General features: G+C 46.4%; 1 protein-coding gene across 1 annotated transcript in view; it reads left to right on the top strand.

Moving 5' to 3' along the window:
• Positions 1–18,855, top strand: part of LOC126547826 (uncharacterized protein C05D11.1-like) — a 120,785-nt gene that overhangs the window by 80,418 nt on the left and 21,512 nt on the right. Inside the window, exons 15-17 of the mRNA XM_050195818.3 lie at positions 9,807–9,940; positions 14,403–14,669; positions 14,799–14,962. Coding sequence (XP_050051775.1) covers positions 9,807–9,940; positions 14,403–14,669; positions 14,799–14,962 — 565 coding nt within the window. The remainder of the gene's footprint in view (positions 1–9,806; positions 9,941–14,402; positions 14,670–14,798; positions 14,963–18,855) is intronic.

Below are 18,855 nucleotides of genomic sequence, written 5' to 3'. Positions count from 1 at the left end.
TTTGAACTGGTTTATGTTCGTCTCCGTAACATAAGAGTATTTACAGCAAACAGCATAATCTTTTTGTGTGGAGAAACTAGACGTGCTCCTGAGCTGTACAGAAACACTAAAAAAAAAGGTTACATGTGGTTTTCTGCATGCTGCAAGCAGTTCAAAAAACTAAATCACTGTGTGCAAGCACACCTAAGAAGCACCATGTCATTTCTACCATAGAGTTTCATACAATAATTACTTAGAGGGAACTCTGGTGCTAGTGTCTACGAGAGCTGCAATGGGAGCTGTTGAGCCAGTGTGGGAATTATGGGAAGTGCGTAACATGGATTTGCCTAAACTTCATCCTTCTGGCTTCAGACGGCTTTGTAGCTTTTTAAACTCTTCATTTTCAACACTGTACTACATAATAAATATTTGGATAAACATTATTAAAATTGTTTGACTGCAGAATTCAAACATAGAACCTCTAACACAGAAGCGCGATATTGAAACCATTATGCCACAGACGCATGCATTGACAAGCGATATGAAACGCCTTTGTGAATTTATCGCTGGCAAGCCAGTGCCTTGAGACGCTTGGCGCATTTTGGTTTGGCCACCTCAACAAGCTCAAGCGTTGCAAAGAGTAGCAGTTGTGTGTGTTCGCTGTGTCTTCTGCACTTTGAAGAGTATAGATTGCTCTGAAATTTACGACAATGAAGGCATATCAAGCGTAATAAACAAGGCCACAAGAACATCTGAATCCACAACCTTGAAGATCAGACAAATCCATGTACTTCCCATCATTCCCATGGTGGCTCAATGATTGCAGCACCAGATTTCCCCCTAGTATATTGTAGGAAACTCTATGATTTCTACCACATTTACTTCAGTTTGCATACCAGTGTGATCAAAAAAGACCATCTAGCTAGGAAGTGCTTCTTTATTTCGGCGATCCCATGGGTCTTCCACCATGGGAGAGCTCTTCAATGGTTGCCCGTTTCAAACGATCGCCAGTGTGTTACTAACAATCTTGGATTGTAGCGCGAAGTGACACAGACAGAGACTACAAGCAGACAGGACGAGCACACCGTACCAAATCGCCCAACTTTCTATCCTTTTGTATTACTAACAAGCCTGCGTCCCAATAAGCTGCATTGAAAACCGCAATAGCAGTGCTGCCAGATCTAAGATGACTACAAGTCTGCATGCAATGAGGTAGCATGGTTGAGCTACAAGTGTATGCAATACATAGATGAAAAGCTCTAGAAGGTGGCCAACCTGAGCCAAAAGCCATTTTTAATGCGAAGCATTCTTCTCTGAGTCATGCCAGATTTAAGGGTCTATCTTGGTACCTCACCATTTTCGTGGGTCAATGAGCAGACAGGCGCTGCCATCTGCAGCCAAGGAAGGGAAGTAGCTGAGGCTTCAGTTGGCAGCTGCAAACATGGGGGTCAATGGAGAAGAACCAGCCAAGCACATTGAGTGCGAGATCATTGCTTACACGTGACGTGTTCTGAAAGTGTCTCCTCGTTCGAGACATGCGTTTGGCCGCTATCGTATTATCTGGAGCAAGAGATGCGAAGGAGCATCGCCAGTTGAGGTTTCTGTTGGGATCGGTTTGGGGGCAAGATGAAGGAGAACCAGCCAAGCGTGTTCAGTGTGAGTTCATCACGCACATGCAACAATGCTCTGCTCATCCACCAAGCACACGTGTCTTCAGCCACTAGGGCGCCACCAACTTAATTAACGAGCATTGACGTCTCAAGGTGGAACAATTCGCACAATGCTTCTCATTATGTAGACGTCAACTACAGTGAAGACTGCCTTTTCTTTTTTTTTTTTTTTTTTTCAGTCTCATTCTGAAGCGAAAAATTTTTTTTTTTTTTTTTTAGGTAGTAACTATCTGATTCAGTTCCTGCTCATGCAACATTTTTTTTTTTTACATTCTCCATTCATTTTTGATTTGGTACCATGCTCCATACTGTTCCAAACTGAGAATTTATCTGCTCCAAGCTTCTCCAAAATTACTTTGGGCTATCCCACTCCTGTTATTAGACTTCTTGATATTTGTTTTCCAAGAACTACGCAACAGGTCCTGAAAATAAATATTTCAAAAAAATTTAAGAGTTTGCAAGTAATCAAATACTAACAGGCCTAAGATGTGGTTAGGTCTTGAAATTTAAAAAAAAATTTTACAGAGAGTTCTTAAGCCGACAAACTTCCTGATGTTCACGTGTGTCCATGTCAAAAGTCATGAAAGTCACACCACTAGGTGATGTTTGCATGAATCACATGAGCGTTCTCATCGTTTTGTCATAAAAACTTGCACGGCACACCTCGCCAAGTGTTTCGGCTGCCTGTGGCACGCGAATATGGTGCAATGCATCAAGTGGTCCTTGTGATAAAAGCCCATATGTGCACAAGGCACAATGTATTGTCACAAGCTGTCATGAACCACGCCTGCCGCGGAGACAACGAAAAGAAAGAAGAGAACGACGTTAGCCGGGCTGCCGCGAGACCGCTCTTCAACAACCGCGCCTATCAACCAGATTCATCTGGTTCTGCATTAAACACCTCGTGTGTAACATTTGGTGGAGGTGCTGGGTAACTCCCACGACCTACAATGGAGCCACCAGCACAAGAGCTACGCCGAAGCCGTCGCCTCGCCGGACTTTCGCCGTCGCGCTCAATCATGGCCACAGAGCAAAATATCCTCACCAGCAGTGCCTCGGCGAGCCCAGTCCCTATCCAGCACTACCGAGAGCCACGCACGTTCTCGGCGAAGGCAGAGGAAGATGTGGATGAGTGGCTAACCCATTACGAAAGGGTAAGCCAATACAATAACTGGAACGCTGCCAGTCAGCTTAGGAACGTTGTTTTCTTCTTGGCCGGCACGGCATTGGTATGGTATGACAACCACGTGGACATGCTAACTACTTGGACACGCTTCGTTGAGGAGATCAAAAAGTGTTTCGGTGACTCAGACGCAAAGAGGAAACGTGGCGGTGACGCCCGTCATAGCGGATCTTGGACCGCTCTTGGACCCTTCGCCAGTGTGTTACTGCTGCGGCATGCCTGGCCATATAGCTAGGTACTGTAGCCGACGCCGAGCATCAAACTACGGATCGTCAGCGCCGACTATGCGGTCTAGCGGTCGTCAACTGCGCACTCAGTGGCCAGGAGACTCCACTTCAGGAAGCCAGTTTCGAGAGGACCGATGCAGCGCCCAGGAGACCTACCTTGGAGAAGAAAGAACCCGGAACCGCTACCGCTCCCCTGCCTCCGACCGTACTCTGACGCCACCACCAGCCTTCCGATCCTCCCGATCACCATTCCCTCGGCCGCGATTCACGTCACCATCGCCTCGGCGCCGTTTCGTGTCGCCCCCGCCGGGAAACTAGCCAGCGCGGCCGATGGAGGTGAGGTCGCTGGAAAATGTGTGCTGCCGACTCAACTGCCTCCAACTATTTTCATGCTAAAGAATAAGGTTCATGTACTGATTGATGGGGTCTCTACAATGGCTTTAGTCGACACGGGAGCAACTGTCTCGGTCATGAGTGTGGGGTTTAAAGGCCTTCTGGGACGCAAGGTTATGTTTCGTTGGGACCAGTGCACAAGTTTCCGTAGAGTCAGTGGTGAATCATTATACCTGGTTGGTGTGTGTAACGTGGATGTGTCATTGGGTGGGAAAGTTTTTAATGCAGAGTTTACTGTTCTTCCTCGCTCCTCGCATGACGTGATTCTGGGGATTGACTTTTTGCAATTGTGTGGTGCGAATGTTGACTGCCGGACGGGAGAACTCAGTGTCGACACCAGTGTTTCACCTGTGCTCTTTGAAGGTGAAGCTTGTCCGGAGAGTGTGCTGTGCGTGTCTGAGGATACAGTTGTGCCCGCCTTATCCGCGATGCATGTTGCCGTCGCCTGTTCATCTCCGGCTCCTATCCCGTTCGACGCTGCAGTGGAACCTGTACATCGGAACTGCCTCAAGAAAAACATGTTAGTTCCGCACTGCGTAGTCTCAGTGACCAATGGATGCGCGGGGCTTTGGGCGCTAAACTGTTCCACTGAAGCGGCAGTGCTACCTCAAGGCCTAAAGATTGCCACGTTTCAGGAAGACTCGCCCGTATCGGTGGCAGTACTTACAGAGCTCCCCGATGGAGGAGCAACCAGTGTCTCGAGCCCCGGGAGCTCGAAGATACTTTCCATGATTGATAAGTCACTCAGCGATCACGAGCGTCGAGTTTTGATGGCCCTGCTTACGAAACATACCTCGGTATTCGACTTTGCGCAGCACGATGGCCCGCCATCAATTCCTGTGTCCAGAACTCGTCACCGCATCAACACAGGAGCCGCCCAGCCAATCCGACAAAAACCCTATCGTGTATCTCCGTCAGAACGCAAGATAATCAGTGATCAGGTCCAAGAAATGCTATGCAAAGGCGTCATTCGAGAATCATCTAGTCCTTGGGCAGCACCCGTGATATTGGTGAAGAAGAAAGACGGTACGTGGCGGTTCTGTGTTGATTACCGTCGCCTAAACGCCGTCACTAAGAAAGATGTGTATCCGCTCCCACGAATTGACGACGCCATCGACTGTCTCTTTGCGGCATCTTACTTTTCCTCAATCGATTTACGGTCAGGTTACTGGCAAATTCCTATACACAAGGACGACAGAGAAAAGACAGCATTTGTAACACCCGACGGACTATTCGAGTTTAACGTGATGCCTTTCGGGTTGTGTAACGCACCTGCAACGTTCGAAAGGTTTATGGACACGATATTACGCGGCTTAAAATGGGAAGTTTGCATGTGCTACTTAGACGACGTTGTGATCTTCGGGCGAACGTTTAGTGAGCACAACAAATGTTTGGATTTGGTCTTGAACTGCTTGGAGAAAGCGGGCCTTGTGCTCAATTCAAAAAAATGCCGTTTTGGGGAACGACAAACTCTTGTGCTAGGCCATCTCGTCGCTAAAGAAGGCATCCGACCAGATCCACAAAAGACTGCGGCCGTAGAAGCATTTAGAGTACCCAACTCTGTCAAGCAGTTAAGAAGTTTCTTGGGCTTGTGCTCCTATTTTCGCCGATTCATTCCCCGGTTTGCTGACGTGGCTCATCCCCTTACACGCCTTCTCCAAAAAGGCGTTCCCTTTGAGTGGACTGCAGATTGCGACTCATCGTTTCGCCAGCTCAAGTTCCTGTTGACATCCCAACCAATTCTTTGGAACTTTGATCCTTCATCACCAACTGAAATTCACACCGATGCCAACGGCGTAGGCATCGGTGCTGTGCTAGTTCAGCGTGTTGACGACAGTGAGCACGTGATCTCTTACGCTAGCCGGTCCTTGAGCCGCTCCGAGCGCAACTACACAGTCACCGAACAAGAGTGTCTGGCGGTCATCTTCGCCGTGCAACGGTTTCGTTCGTATCTCTATGGGCACCCCTTCACTGTGATAACAGATCATCATTCGCCATGCTGGCTTGGGAATCTGCGGGATCCCTCAGGACGACTAGCGCGCTAGGCCCTCCGTCTACAGGAATACGATTTCGTTATTTGCTACAAAAGTGGCCGGCGACATGCTGACGCTAATTGTCTCTCTCGGATGCCACTTCAAACAACTGAATGTGATGCGGACAATTTTGATGAATACATCGCTTTTGTGTCCCCGGAATTTCCGGATATGGGTACCGTCATATCCGAGCAGCACAAGGACGAGAGCTTACAACCGCTCTTCGCGGCAGCACAGGAGTCACCTGCAGGCAGTCGCTTTCGCCTACGTGATGGTGGCGCGCTGTATAAGAAGAGCTACTCGACCACCGGTGCACGCTACCTTTTAGTTGTCCCCAAGAACCTTCACCACCAAGTATTACACGCCATGCACGATGACCCAACTTCCGGTCATCTTGGTTCCACACGTACACTCTACCGGGCTCAAGAACGTTTTTACTGGCCTAAGATGCGGAAAGATATCGAACGGTACGTCGCCAGCTGCTCTCAATGCCAGCGCTACAAGCGTCCGCCACAAGCGCCACATGGCCTGCTTCAACCAGTTCCCCCTTCTAGCGTCCCCTTTGAGCAAGTTGGTATAGATCTTCTGGGCCCTTTCCCGCGATCCTCCAAGGGTAATCGTTGGGTTATCGTTTGCGTAGATCACCTTACCCGCTATTGTGAGACCGCCGCATTGCCATCGGCCACAGCTACAGAAGTTTCTATCTTCTTGCTGGCTAACGTTATACTCCGACATGGACCTCCTCGCATAGTAATCAGCGATCGTGGGCGACAGTTTACCGCGGACGTGGTTGAAGAAACCCTTCGTCTGTGTTCATGTAGCTTCCGCCATTCTACGCCCTACCATCCACAAACTAATGGTCTGGTCGAGCGCACAAACAGAACGCTTGCCAACATGCTATCCATGTACGTCGATTCAGCACACAAGAATTGGGACAGTATCTTGCCTTTCATTACCTATGCCTTCAATACCGCGAGACACGAGACCACTGGTTACTCACCATTTTTCCTTCTGTATGCTCGTCCGCCGCGCTACACCCTCGACACCATATTTCCCTACTTCGTTCATGACAACGAATCAATTGATGAGATCCTATGTCGAGCAGAAGAAGCGCGACGCCTCGCTAGGCTACGCACCCTAGCATCGCAGGAGCGGTCCAAGATCCGCTATGACGGGCGTCACCGCCACGTTTCCTTCGATCCTGAGGACCTTGTGTGGCTTTGGACGCCGTTGCGGAAGCGTGGCTTGTGCCAGAAGTTTCTCGCCCACTACGTCGGCCCTTACGTTATTCTGGAGCGCCTCAGCGAAGTAAACTACCGCATTGCGCGTCTCATGAGCAGTGGACGACGCTCGGCCAAGGCTGAAGTGACGCACGTCGCGCGTCTGAGGCATTACAACCCACGAGATGACTGACTCGCCCGGCGGGCTTCGTCTGCCAGCGGGGAAATGTCACAAGCTGTCATGAACCACGCCTGCCGCGGAGACAACGAAAAGAAAGAAGAGAACGACGTTAGCCGGGCTGCCGCGAGACCGCTCTTCAACAACCGCGCCTATCAACCAGATTCATCTGGTTCTGCATTAAACACCTCATGTGTAACAGTATTTATTGGCTTGTCGACCTCAACAGCTGTTTTATGCCATTTTGTGCCGAGGCAGAAATCGAAAGCGGGCAGAGCACATGCACATTTTGCAGGAAAAAATGTACTATGCTAGTTGGTAGGTCATGTGCTTGTTATGTTACATCATCCACAGCATGGGTTCTCAAAGTGGGTTCCGTGGAACCTAGGGATTCTGCAGGCCCCTCCTCAGTTTCCTGCGAGCCACTGATAAATTTTCCCTGGTTCTGCACTTACCATATAACTAAAACGGCGAATCATGTGCATTTTTGCCGTTTGCAGATAGGTGCCACTAGTACACACGCTGAAGTATACGGTGGAGGATTAAAGGGGCCCTCGACCACTTTTTATCGAAGTGGAGAAATGCATTTGAAGTGAAAATAGGATATTTCAGAAATACTTTGCCGCAAAAAGTACTTCAATGCGTTCGGCAGAGGCGGAGTTATTGGCAATCAAGCACGGCATCCGCTGTGCTCCCGTTCCTTCTTCAATGCCTTGCACTGTGAAGGCTACAGCGCAGCGGGGCATGCCCACAACGCTCCGCCTTCTAAATGCCACCATGGCGCACAGTTCAAATTTAATTTGGGTAATAACGTAGATGCCAGGACTTCCTCCTTTGGTGCCTACAACGCGCTAAACATAAGCCAAACGCGGTTGCCCTGAGCGAGCCGCAGTGCGCTTAGCCAGTGGCCTTGTGGTGACACCCCGCAGCAGCCACGATATCTATGCCGTCTAGCCGAACACAACTTGATGTCAGCTATTGGCCAATAGCAGCCGCCTAAGGGAATTATGAAGTAGTGCGTTCGATGACGAAATAGTGTGTCCGGAAGAGAGTGAGGACAGGGCCTTCTATTGAAAAGAAAGCGTTTGAGAAAAAGGTGGCTGCGCAATTCGCTTGCAAGCTCCACGCACCGCGTACAACAGCAAAATTTGGCTGAGATGTTCACAGCAGCGTATGCTACCCGAGGACTATGTTATTTCACCAAGCCTGAGGGGTGGTTTAGGGCCCCTTTAAAGATTAAATGCACCGAGTGGCATAAGCCAGCTGGTTCTAGTACGGTAGCTCGGCGAGCGCAGAGCACTGCAAATGCGCGACGCAGAAGAGCAAAAAGGGCGCTAGTGTCCAACCGAACCAAAGCAGCGGAGTCCGCATAGTCTTCAGCGGAAATCCTACATGATACGTGACTGACAGCAACGCCGGAACGCTTCGAGTCTGATTGTGCCCTAAAGCCTTTATTCTTGCGTTTATTGCCGCGCATAAAACCATGTTGGTGGCTGGCCGCGTGCCTTCATAACTGTGTAGTTGCCATCCATGGTTGCGTCGATAAACCACCGCAGTTTCGTCTGGAGCGGTAGCAGCAAACGCGTCGGCCATGTGCCTTAAAAACCACGGTCGCTAACGACCGTGGTTTCATACACATTTGTTACAACAAACAGTAGCTTCATTTTGACAAGGCGTGTGTGTCGGCCGCTTGCATTCAGAATCGTAAGGTCGCCGTCCATGATTGCGTCGATAACAGCCGCAATGTTGTCCACAGCGGTTGTGGCAAACAGTAGTTTCGCTTTGACTCGGTACAAAGCTGTCGAAGATGAAAAGCACCAGCTATATCGCGATGGACGGACGATTTGTTAGCGACCAGCTCACAGGCAAAAAAAAAAAAATTATTGAGATGTGAGCGTCGTATTGAAAACCGTGCCTCAGATGACGCCGCACGCCGCGGCCACATTGCAAAGGAAGCCGCAAGGCCTTTGTCGCTGCGAGCACTAATCACTCGCGAGCTGACGAGAACTGCAGCTTCTACACTGCTCTTGTACAAAATAGAAACAGCATTTGCTGATTCACTCAGTAAATAAAAGCGTATTGATGTAGTAAGTGTTGTTTATTGCTTTCTTGATACCCTAGATAATTCAACATTTGGTTAATTCGGACATCTTCTTTTTTTTTTCAATCCCATAAAATCCGAATTAACTATGTTTTACTGTACTCAGAGTAGAGTCGGCACTAATTCTAAGACCACTTATGATGAAATGTTACAAGTGTTCTTGTGTGATAAGCACTGAAAACTGTCATTCTTTCTCAGCATGCCTTGGTTGCAACGCTGTCTTGTCTTGGCTCATAATGATTGCACCCAGTTTGGACCACGCTGGTACCATGTCGCCGTCAAAGTAGCCTGCCCAACGCCACCATTGGCCCCAAACATGTTGTGCGCTACGCGTAGCCTCACTATTAGAGGTGGAGAGGGGGGTGGGTTCCTTGGTGCTTCACTGAGCTTAGCAGGGTTACTTGGGACCAACATGATTGAAAACCCCTGTTCTACAACATTCATTTTGGTATGTTTTTTGTAAACCTGTTGCTATTGTGCCACATCATGCAAGTAAAATCATGGAGAACCAGAAGTTTTGACATGGCCGTTTGGAGTTTTCAACACTGCTTCTAGCAACTTCCTCCTGCATAAGCTTTATGCTCTACATAGTATCTGTAAGGTACAGTAAGAGAGTGATATCTGTATGTTTGTTTTTTTAATTTAATCTCCTGATTGAGCCATAGCTTACCTAGTTATGTCATCTTGTATGTTATTTTTCTTTTGCTGCTATAGGTTATTCTAGCTTTGTGTTGCAAATTGCAATTAGGTAGTCATCCTAAGTATCTCACAGTGCTGTGAAGGTGTATTGAGGGACCTGCATATGGCCACTTGTCTGTGCAGGGCGCTTGAACCACAACGACGTCATCAACCAACTGGAGGCAGACACCATCCACATAGTCACTGGGTTGGGCCTCGAGTGCAGTGCCCGCTTCTTTGCCGGCTCCCATGCCCAGTATGCCTCCCTCTGCCTTTTGGTATGCTGTTACATCCACCATGCTTTGGCAATCATACCAGACATATAATCACATTTCTTTCTTTTTCTTAGATATTTACTTATGAATACTGCTATCTCGGAGAGATCATAACGAGTAGGTACATAGCAAATTGTTACATAGAGTAAGGCACGACATACATGACATAAGCACTGCACGTAAAATTGAATTAATAACAGAATTTGTTAGAAGCATTAAGGCACAACAAAACCATAAGTAACACTGCAGATTAAAAAAAAAAAAAAAAGACTACACTGTGACTGTTTTTCAAACGACAATAAATCATGGGGTAGCAACTTCATCAGAAAGGCTTTCCATTCAGTAATGGTTGTTGAAAAAGAAGGTACCTAAAACAGTTTGTATTTCACGTAAGTAAAGATGTTACTATAGCATATCCTTCAGAATATCTGTAGCATATCCTTCAGAGTAAGTGTTATTATGTGGTGTATCGATGTTGTAATAGCCTTTTACCAACTGATGGAAGAACTTCGTTTTTTACCTTCAACCGAGAAGAATATGTAGAATGTCGTCACACTTGTCTGGTTACAACTAAAGTGTTCTATTTAGGGTTAAATTTCACACTATTTCGTTTTCATGAATTTGCTATTGCAGTGAAATGTTGGAAAACGCAGGTGCATCTGCAAGGGTCAAAAGAAAGGTTGTAGCGTACAAATTTGGCATAAACATTATTGATCTGCCTTTAAGAGGAATAGCATGAATAGTGTGTGAGCTCATACAGTCATATTCCAGCTTATTGGATGGAAGCAGTGAACTTTCATTCAAATTAAGAATACGTAACTTGAATGAAAGGAACATTCTTCTAGCACTCACCATTTTGTCTCTTTAAAGGGATGAAAAAAAAAACGTTGAAGGGGCCCTGAACAACTTTTTATCGAAGTGGATAAATGCATTTTAAGTTAAAATAGGCTATTTCAGAAATACATGTACTTTGCTGTAAAAAGTACTTCAATGCGTTCAGCAGAAGCGGAGTTAATGCCTTGCACTGTGAAGGCTACGGCGCAGTAGGGCATGCCCGCAACACTCCGCCCACTAGACGTCACCGTAGCACACAGTTCAAATTTGATTTTGGATGTTGACATAGATGCCATACTTCCGATTTTAGCACCTACAACGTGGCAAACGTAAGCCAAATGCAGTTGTCCTCAGTGAGCTGCAGTGTGCTTAGCCAGTGGACTCGTTGCGGCACCCCGCGGCGGCCGCAGTATCTACGCTACATAGCAGACCACAGCTACATGCAACTGCAGTGCGTATGCACAGCTTTTGCTTTACGCATGACCGGGCTTGAGCACATGCTCGCACTCATATGCACCAGTCTGACTGTGCTACATGGTGCAGACCGGCTTTGTCCTTCCCCAGCTTGACCTACGGATAGTAGCCATATCCAACTTGCACATATTAAAGCGTGATCAATAAGTCTACTGAGGCATCTAACAAGGAACGGCCTGGAGTGAGTGCGAGCTGGCAAGCGTGCGCTTGGTTCAAGGCTTCAAAACTAGTTGAAAATAGCGAGACTCGACGGCTACGGCACCGATAAGCATGGTGGCCAAAGTTTAATTCCTATGCAGGCAGCCGAGTGTGAGCAGACAATAGTTGACTTCTTCCAGAAGTACATAATTATTATTGAACTTCGAAAGCATATTTTTGCTTACTTCAGCCTGTTTATTAAACTTCATCAGTAAATATACACTTTAACAGTAAGAAGCGCTCTGATCTAAATGCCCTTCTTTATTGGCGTCAGCTATTGGCCAATAGCAGCCGCACATGGGAATATGCTATATTACGAAATAAAGCATCCGGGAAAGAGTGAGGAGCAGGTTTCTGTTGAAAAGAGAGTGTTTGAGATAAAGAGTCATGTGCCAAACTTCTTCCGTGACCTCTGTTTTGGCTCTAACCCAACAAATGACATTTGCTGTCTGTCATTCAGCATTGGCTGAAGACATCTAGCTAAATACTCGGTACTCAACACCAAAATTTATAAAGAAAATAAATTTTTTTGGTTTGTGCGTTGCCTGTAAGCAACACTTATCCATAAAGCGTAAGTTGTAAACTCAACTCCTAAAAAGTCATAAAGAGCCGCCTTTGTTACAACTACACACAATGCAAAGATGAAATGATTTTTCTTTCTTTTTGAGATTGCAGACATATACAGTCAAACCTCGATATATCGAATAACGCACTGATCACGAAATAGTTCAATATAGCCAGAATTTGATATATAAAATTATGTAAAAAACACATCAAAAACTTCTTCAAATCAATCAACGAACCAAGGGTGCGATTGGGGATCGTTGTTCAGTTGCACCACACGCAATTGGCCTAGACAACAACGACTTCGTCCCCCAGGAGCTCGCAGTCAATTACGCCACACGCAATTAGCATAGGCCGCGCGAAGTCTTATTGGCAGCCGCATGCTTAAACATGGAGTCCTCAACATAGTCTAATCGATCCATACACGGTAGGCCGGTGCCCTCTATTGCGCCGCAGTAGCGCTGTAGAAGGGCCAAAGCAACTACAGCCACAGTTGAAATCGGGAGCAAGGCAACATCACCGCTTGCGGGATCAACCTCGGCAGCGTCTTTGTTTGGCCGCTACTTCTGCTGCGATCTCCACGACCGTCAATCGAAGTATTTTGAAACACTGTCAATAACAAAGTATTAAGTGGCGTCTGCCAAGGGGTCTGTGAGTGAGCCCAGTGAGCGCGCGCTGTCGCACGTCTTTGAGTATGCAAACTGCCAGTTGTCGTGAGGCGCGGCAGGCGTAGAGCGCGGCACCGAGGAGGAGTCAGTGCGGCAAATGCAATGCGTTGTTGATGTTGCCGAACTAGCCAAGCCACCGCGTGTGTACGCCGCTACGTTCAAATAGCACACTCGGCATTATCTATGTGTGCAGCTATAGTGCGCAGCAGTCGGGAACGGCCATCACGCCACCGCTAACTTCGAGGGTGTTGCGGAAAAGCTCACCGCCTGTCCACAGAGCGCACATGGTCTGGGATGGTAGAGTTAAATATATCCATTTCACATCCGACCCCATTCGAAATAAAAAATAAAAAAATATGCGATTTTCCAGGTGATATAGAAAGTGTTTGATATACACAATAATTTGATATATCTGTGTTTGATATATTGAGGTTTGACTGTATAAGTTCATTTATTTAACTCAAAATTATCAGTTCAGACTCAGCTGGGTCACTCGCATTAAGACTCAACAAAATTCTGCTCAGCCGGGCTCATTCGGACTTAGACTCGCCAAAATTCTACTCAGCCAAGCCCACTCAAACTTAGACTCGCGGGTTGTTCCGAGTCCGAGTAAGTTGACTGATGGCTCGAGTTTGCCAACCTTTAGTCAAAAGCACCCACATTGTGCCCCATGAATAATTTCTACAACTCAAAGAGTGGTGTACTTTGCTTTGCTAAGCACCAAACATGCGTTGAATCATGGCACGTAAAAAAATCTGATTTTGCGTGCCATTTGCAGCCACGATTACGGCTCACTGAGAAGGGGAAGGCATTCATTAGCGACCACAGTGCTATGGTTACAATAACTTATGCAGCTGAACTCGTCCCTCCTCGAAAACAGTCTTTTCTGCTCTCCGTGTTTATCTAATTTATAAAGTTTTAGTGACAAGTTGACCAAACAGCCTGATTGGAAGCACTACCAGAAATTTGGCCACTTTTCGTCACTTTTCGGCCATGAAACACAACTGGCATGGTCGACTTCAGAAGTGCAAGTGCCTCTGCCGAAGTTGATGGTGTTACATCCACATGCCCTTCGTCTGTCCCCATTCTTGCACAAAACATAACTTGTGAGTCGTAACGATCTGCTAGTAGGGTGTACTGATTGAAGTACAGTTATTCAAACAATCATGCAAACTACTGAGCACCCTTGTCGCCTTATATGTTTATACCGTTTTAGGCCAAACTGGTAACCGTTACTTTTGTCGATTCAGGTTCGATTCAGGTTCATGCATGTTCCAAAAATATTGGTTCAGGCTTGGGTTCAGTTCCACCCAAAATTGTGGTTCGGGCACAGTTCTCAGTTCAGGTTTAGGTTCAGTTCAACACACTGCTTTCAAGCATATGTAGCATTTGCTGTTCTTTCATAAAATTTGCAAGCATTTTAGATTATGTTCATGTCTTCTTTTTATTTATTTTAAAACTATTTTTCTTTCTTGATTCAGCATCTCTTCTTCAGGGCAGAACAATAGGTGCTTCAACAGCTTAAAGGAACAATATATCATAACTCATGACAGTGGAACATGAATTTCCACCTGCACAGCAAAACATTGCATTTCAAACTAGACTACTCTTAAAGCATCAATGTTTCTAAATTTGCCTAGCTGTATTCCGCATCATTTGTATAGTTTTGCAGTCGCCTGTTTTAAGTAGTTCTGGTTGAAGTCGCCTTTCACCTGTTTTTATTGTAGATAGACCGTGAGAAATATTTCCAAGGAGTGCAGTGGGTGCACGACTTGCTGACTGGCATACAGTTTGAGCCAGACCGGATCCAAGTTGTGGCTAACAAGATGGTCAAGGATGTGGTCAAGAAGAAGCGCTCAGGGATAAAGATCACCGGAACGCTCATACGGATACTCTCGTTTCGGCCAGAAAGTAATCATACCGCTGGCAGTATGCTCCGCCAGCAGACCTTCCTGTACGACTTGCTGCGGCAGCTGAAGGTGGATCCAACCAAGGTGAGGATCCCTTCAGTATTTTTGTACCCTTCTTTGGCCAGAAAACCATGGCTTCATCATTCAGGGATTGTTGAGTTTAACCAATTGTTTTCATCAAATCTTTGTGTGCTCTTATGCTTCTGCTGGCAGGTGATAAAAAAACTGATGGAGGTGAAGGAGTTCCTGACACGACCTGAGAACTTGACTGTGCACCTGGCTGCAAATATTGAAAAGTTATCACTGCACGGTAGTCTGCATACACCTTGGATAACCTGCATAACCAGACAGCCAAGGCCTCCAGCCTCTATGAAAAGGTACAGCACATGTTGTTATATTGAAACTCGCAAGTCCTTTCCTGAAATGATGTACAGTCACCAACTGTTTATTCGGACCTCATGGGGACTGTGGAAATGTCTGAATAAGCAGGTGTCCGAAAAAGCAAATTAAGAAAAAAAAAAAAAGAAATCCTTTATTTCCATGCACTTTTTCAGGCTCGGCAGTAGGCTTGAAGAAATCGTGAATGCGCCGTTGCGCACTGTTCCGTTTACGCGAAATCAGATAAGCCTGAATCTCGGAGAGGGTCGTATGGGCACTATAGGTAGCTGAAAGCACAGTCACTGCTTGTACACGTTCCGCATGCGACGGCAGCATAGCACATGGTGCGTCATCTTCCGAGTTGGAGTCATCGTATGGCGGTGCAGCAGAAACCTGACGAATGATCTCACCGTCGTCGAGTTCTGCACGTCAGTACAGCAGTGTCAGCACCTGTGAAACTATCAAATGAGACGGTGTCCGGAATCGCAATGCAACCACTGCGCAGGTCTCAGCGGAACATTTTTGGTGTCAGTAGGGAGCACATCAGAAGGCGACAAATCCTAGGCCTCCCGGCACCTGCTTGCCGGCATTCCACAGCGCAGTCTGCGCGGGCACTGTCGGCGCCATTAGAAAATTGACTCGATGTTTCCATATGCTGCGTTGGATCACCGCAACCTCGACACAGCACACAAAGCAAACACCACCACACCGTCATGCTGGCACCAGTCGCACAAACGAAAAACGTGGTCTACTCACAGCGCCGTGCACAAAGAAAGAAACAAACCAGCTGCTGGATTGTCTTGACATGGCTTACTAAGCTGAGACCAGAACTGCTGTAGCCATTTTATTGAACCAGGCAGAAACGATGATGATGAGCGGGGATTTGCAGTAGCGTCACTTCATGGGGCAGCAAGGAGGCTCTGTTCAAAACAAAAGTGGCGTTCAGCAAGTCAAACCATGCACCAGTCAGAGTCGGTGCATGGTGCTCTCAATTCAGTTGGCTCAAGGAGTGCCCGAAAAATCAGACGAGAGGTTGCAAGGTGTCCTAACTTTCGGCAGTTGTTATACATTATGGTCTATGAGGAGAATGGCGGTGCCTTGAAGCAGACCGAATAATTGAGCATGTCCGAATTTTTGGAGTCCGAAAAATCATTCGACGACTGTATGTGCAGCCCTTTAGGTCATACCAAAGGGGTAAAAGTTTGTCAACCATGTAAGCAGTGAAAATTTCCTCATGAGTAGTGCATGCTTATTCAGGGCTCAGTCTATCTTTCTTTTTTTCACTTGCAACATTGTCAATTCACAAGTGCATTCACTGATTGGCTGGAAGCAAAACTGTATCGAGGTACTGAGCAGTATTTTGACTTTTTATGACAGTGAAACACCTCTACAATGAATACCTTTACAACGAAATTGCCTGTATAACGAAGGACTCCGTATGCCCCAGCCGAATTCGTATCTTTCATATCTATTGTGACGCCTCTGTAGTAAAGAGTACTACAGCGAAATTACCTGTACAAGGAAGGAATTTAGGTGACCCCGACAGCTGATTTGTTAGTTTACGACTGCACATAGCAGCGCCATCGCTGCCCTCCACAGCCATGACTGAGCTGCGGTGTTCATGTAGGGAGCAACAAAACAAAGGGTCATGCTTTCCTTTCTGAATTTTGTTTCCTAACTGCCACGCAATCATACCAGTGTGCTGTCACAAGTTTTGCAGTTTCTTTGCATATACAGTTGAACCTCGACATAACGAACTTCAGTATAACAAAATTCTCAATACAATGAAGTATTTAGCTTTTCATAGCCTCTTGTGCATAGAACACCATGTATTTAGAACCTCAATATAACAAAATGTGTTTGTGTGCAATTTCAATATAACGGAATTTTGCTTCTGCCGCAAAGCAATGCAAGGAATGTCAAGACAATAAATGGAAACTTACACGGATGCAGATGGCCAAACGATTAAATTACAGGCGGCTGCTTGCAAACACGCCTCTCAAATCGTGCGTGGCGCTACAAGAGGGACATGCCAAGCAGGATTCAGCATCATGTTCCGTATAAAGACCAAGTGCGATAAGATCCTATCACGTTCTGTGCACTTTATGCTTTAGGTGCGAGTGAAAGTGTGCAAACGTGAGACAAGAAAGATGGCGGCTTCACGAGTGCCGCCTTCCCATGCGAGCAAAGGGAAAGAGGGGGAAGGGAGCAAGCTCACGGTAACACTATCAAGTGCGTGCAAGGGGCAAATAAATAGGGTGGGAGGAGTAGAGCTAAGTTCATGCACGTCGCGACTTCTGGCGCATGTCTAGGCTGTGGCTGTGCATGGCTGTAAGCGCGGCTGAGTGTATACGCAGCCGCACACCCTGCTTTAGAGGTAATCTGCCGCGTGTGCAAAGAGTGGGAGTGCCGAGACGGCGTGGCATCATGTAAGCTTTCTTCCTGTGCGTTTAGTATTGGAGGTTGCGTAATATTGAGTTTAGATGGCTCGTTGGAGCAAGAGGCAGACGAAGCATTCGCTACCCGCTGCTGGCGCTTTTCATGAAAGCCATGTGGGCGGAGTGCGCGCGAAAGTGTGGCTGGCTTCACTTAATTCGTACCGCTGATCTGAAAGTATCATTGATGTGGCATGAAACCATATCATTCGTCGCCGACTCCCAAATTCATCAACACAAATTGTTTTCTCATTCAAATTTCCTATTTTCGATTGCCCAATAATTCAGAAGATTCTGCGGCCCCTTTTCATGTATGAAAAATTGATCAGCAACTGTACTTATATGCATATAAGTTCAAATTTCAATACAGCAAAATTTCGATATAACGAAGAAAATTGGCGATTTTGCCTACTTCATTATATCGAGGTATATGTGCAAAGAACATATACCCTATTGCAAAACCCAGTATCCACTCTGCAGTGCCATGACGGATTATGGGCCCAGTTTCGAGCGCTGGATGCTGGGGCACTGTGTGCTTGTGCAAAAAGCAGCTCTAGATTGTGAAATGCATGGTGCCTGGCCACCGTATATATTTTTTTTAATAGAAAAAGCAAATGAGAGTGTTTTAGTGCAATAAAAAAATGAGAAAAAAAGAGTAAAAATTAAAAATGGTACCACCAGGATTCAATCGTCTGACCTACGGATCCCAAGTCTAGTACTTTATCACTACACCATGCCAGCACGTGGCAAGTTGTGAATAATTTGGCATATCAAGACCCAGGCGCAGCTTTAGTTTCGCACAGACATGTCTCGTGCATACATGGTAGATGCTCTATCACCCTGTAACTAAAACTTGTATCAAAAAGAAGATGTTCTTGTTCATATTCAATAGTATGCACAGAAGTGCCGTAACACTGATTTTCTTTTGCGATTGGTATTTTAACTTCGAAAAATGTCCTAAATGAACCGCTGATCTGGGATGCTGAATGGGCCTTTACTGCTGATTTTAATTGCTGTTTCTTGTTCTTCGCGCAAGAAACATGCAACATTTTCTTACTTCAACAATATATTTCCATCGACACATCTAGTCACATATCTTCGTCAGAGAAGCGTAGCTTAATGCTGGCAGCCTTCGGCAACAGCACATGTTTATAACGCGTGTCATTGGCACTCATCGCTTCTTGTGCTGACACTGTAGACACGTTAAAATTATTTGTATAAGAACATTGATGCGAAAGCTGAAATATAGAGTGAGTTATGCTTTTTAGAGTTGTTGATTCCTGAACCCAGATAGGCCGGTAACGTGTAGACGGACTCGGCGGGTATGTTAGGCTTAGGTTTAGGTGGAAGGGAGCGTTCTTGGCGCGGCTACCGGGTGAATGCTAGAAAATGTGTATTTGAGGCTCGAAACCTTTTATTCATTACATTTTAGTACACTAAGGAAAGCGGAAGAGCAT

This window comes from Dermacentor andersoni, chromosome 1 (assembly GCF_023375885.2).
Source record: "Dermacentor andersoni chromosome 1, qqDerAnde1_hic_scaffold, whole genome shotgun sequence".
In the NCBI taxonomy this organism is placed as follows: Eukaryota; Metazoa; Arthropoda; class Arachnida; order Ixodida; family Ixodidae; genus Dermacentor; species Dermacentor andersoni.
This window is presented reverse-complemented; position numbering and strand designations above follow the sequence as displayed.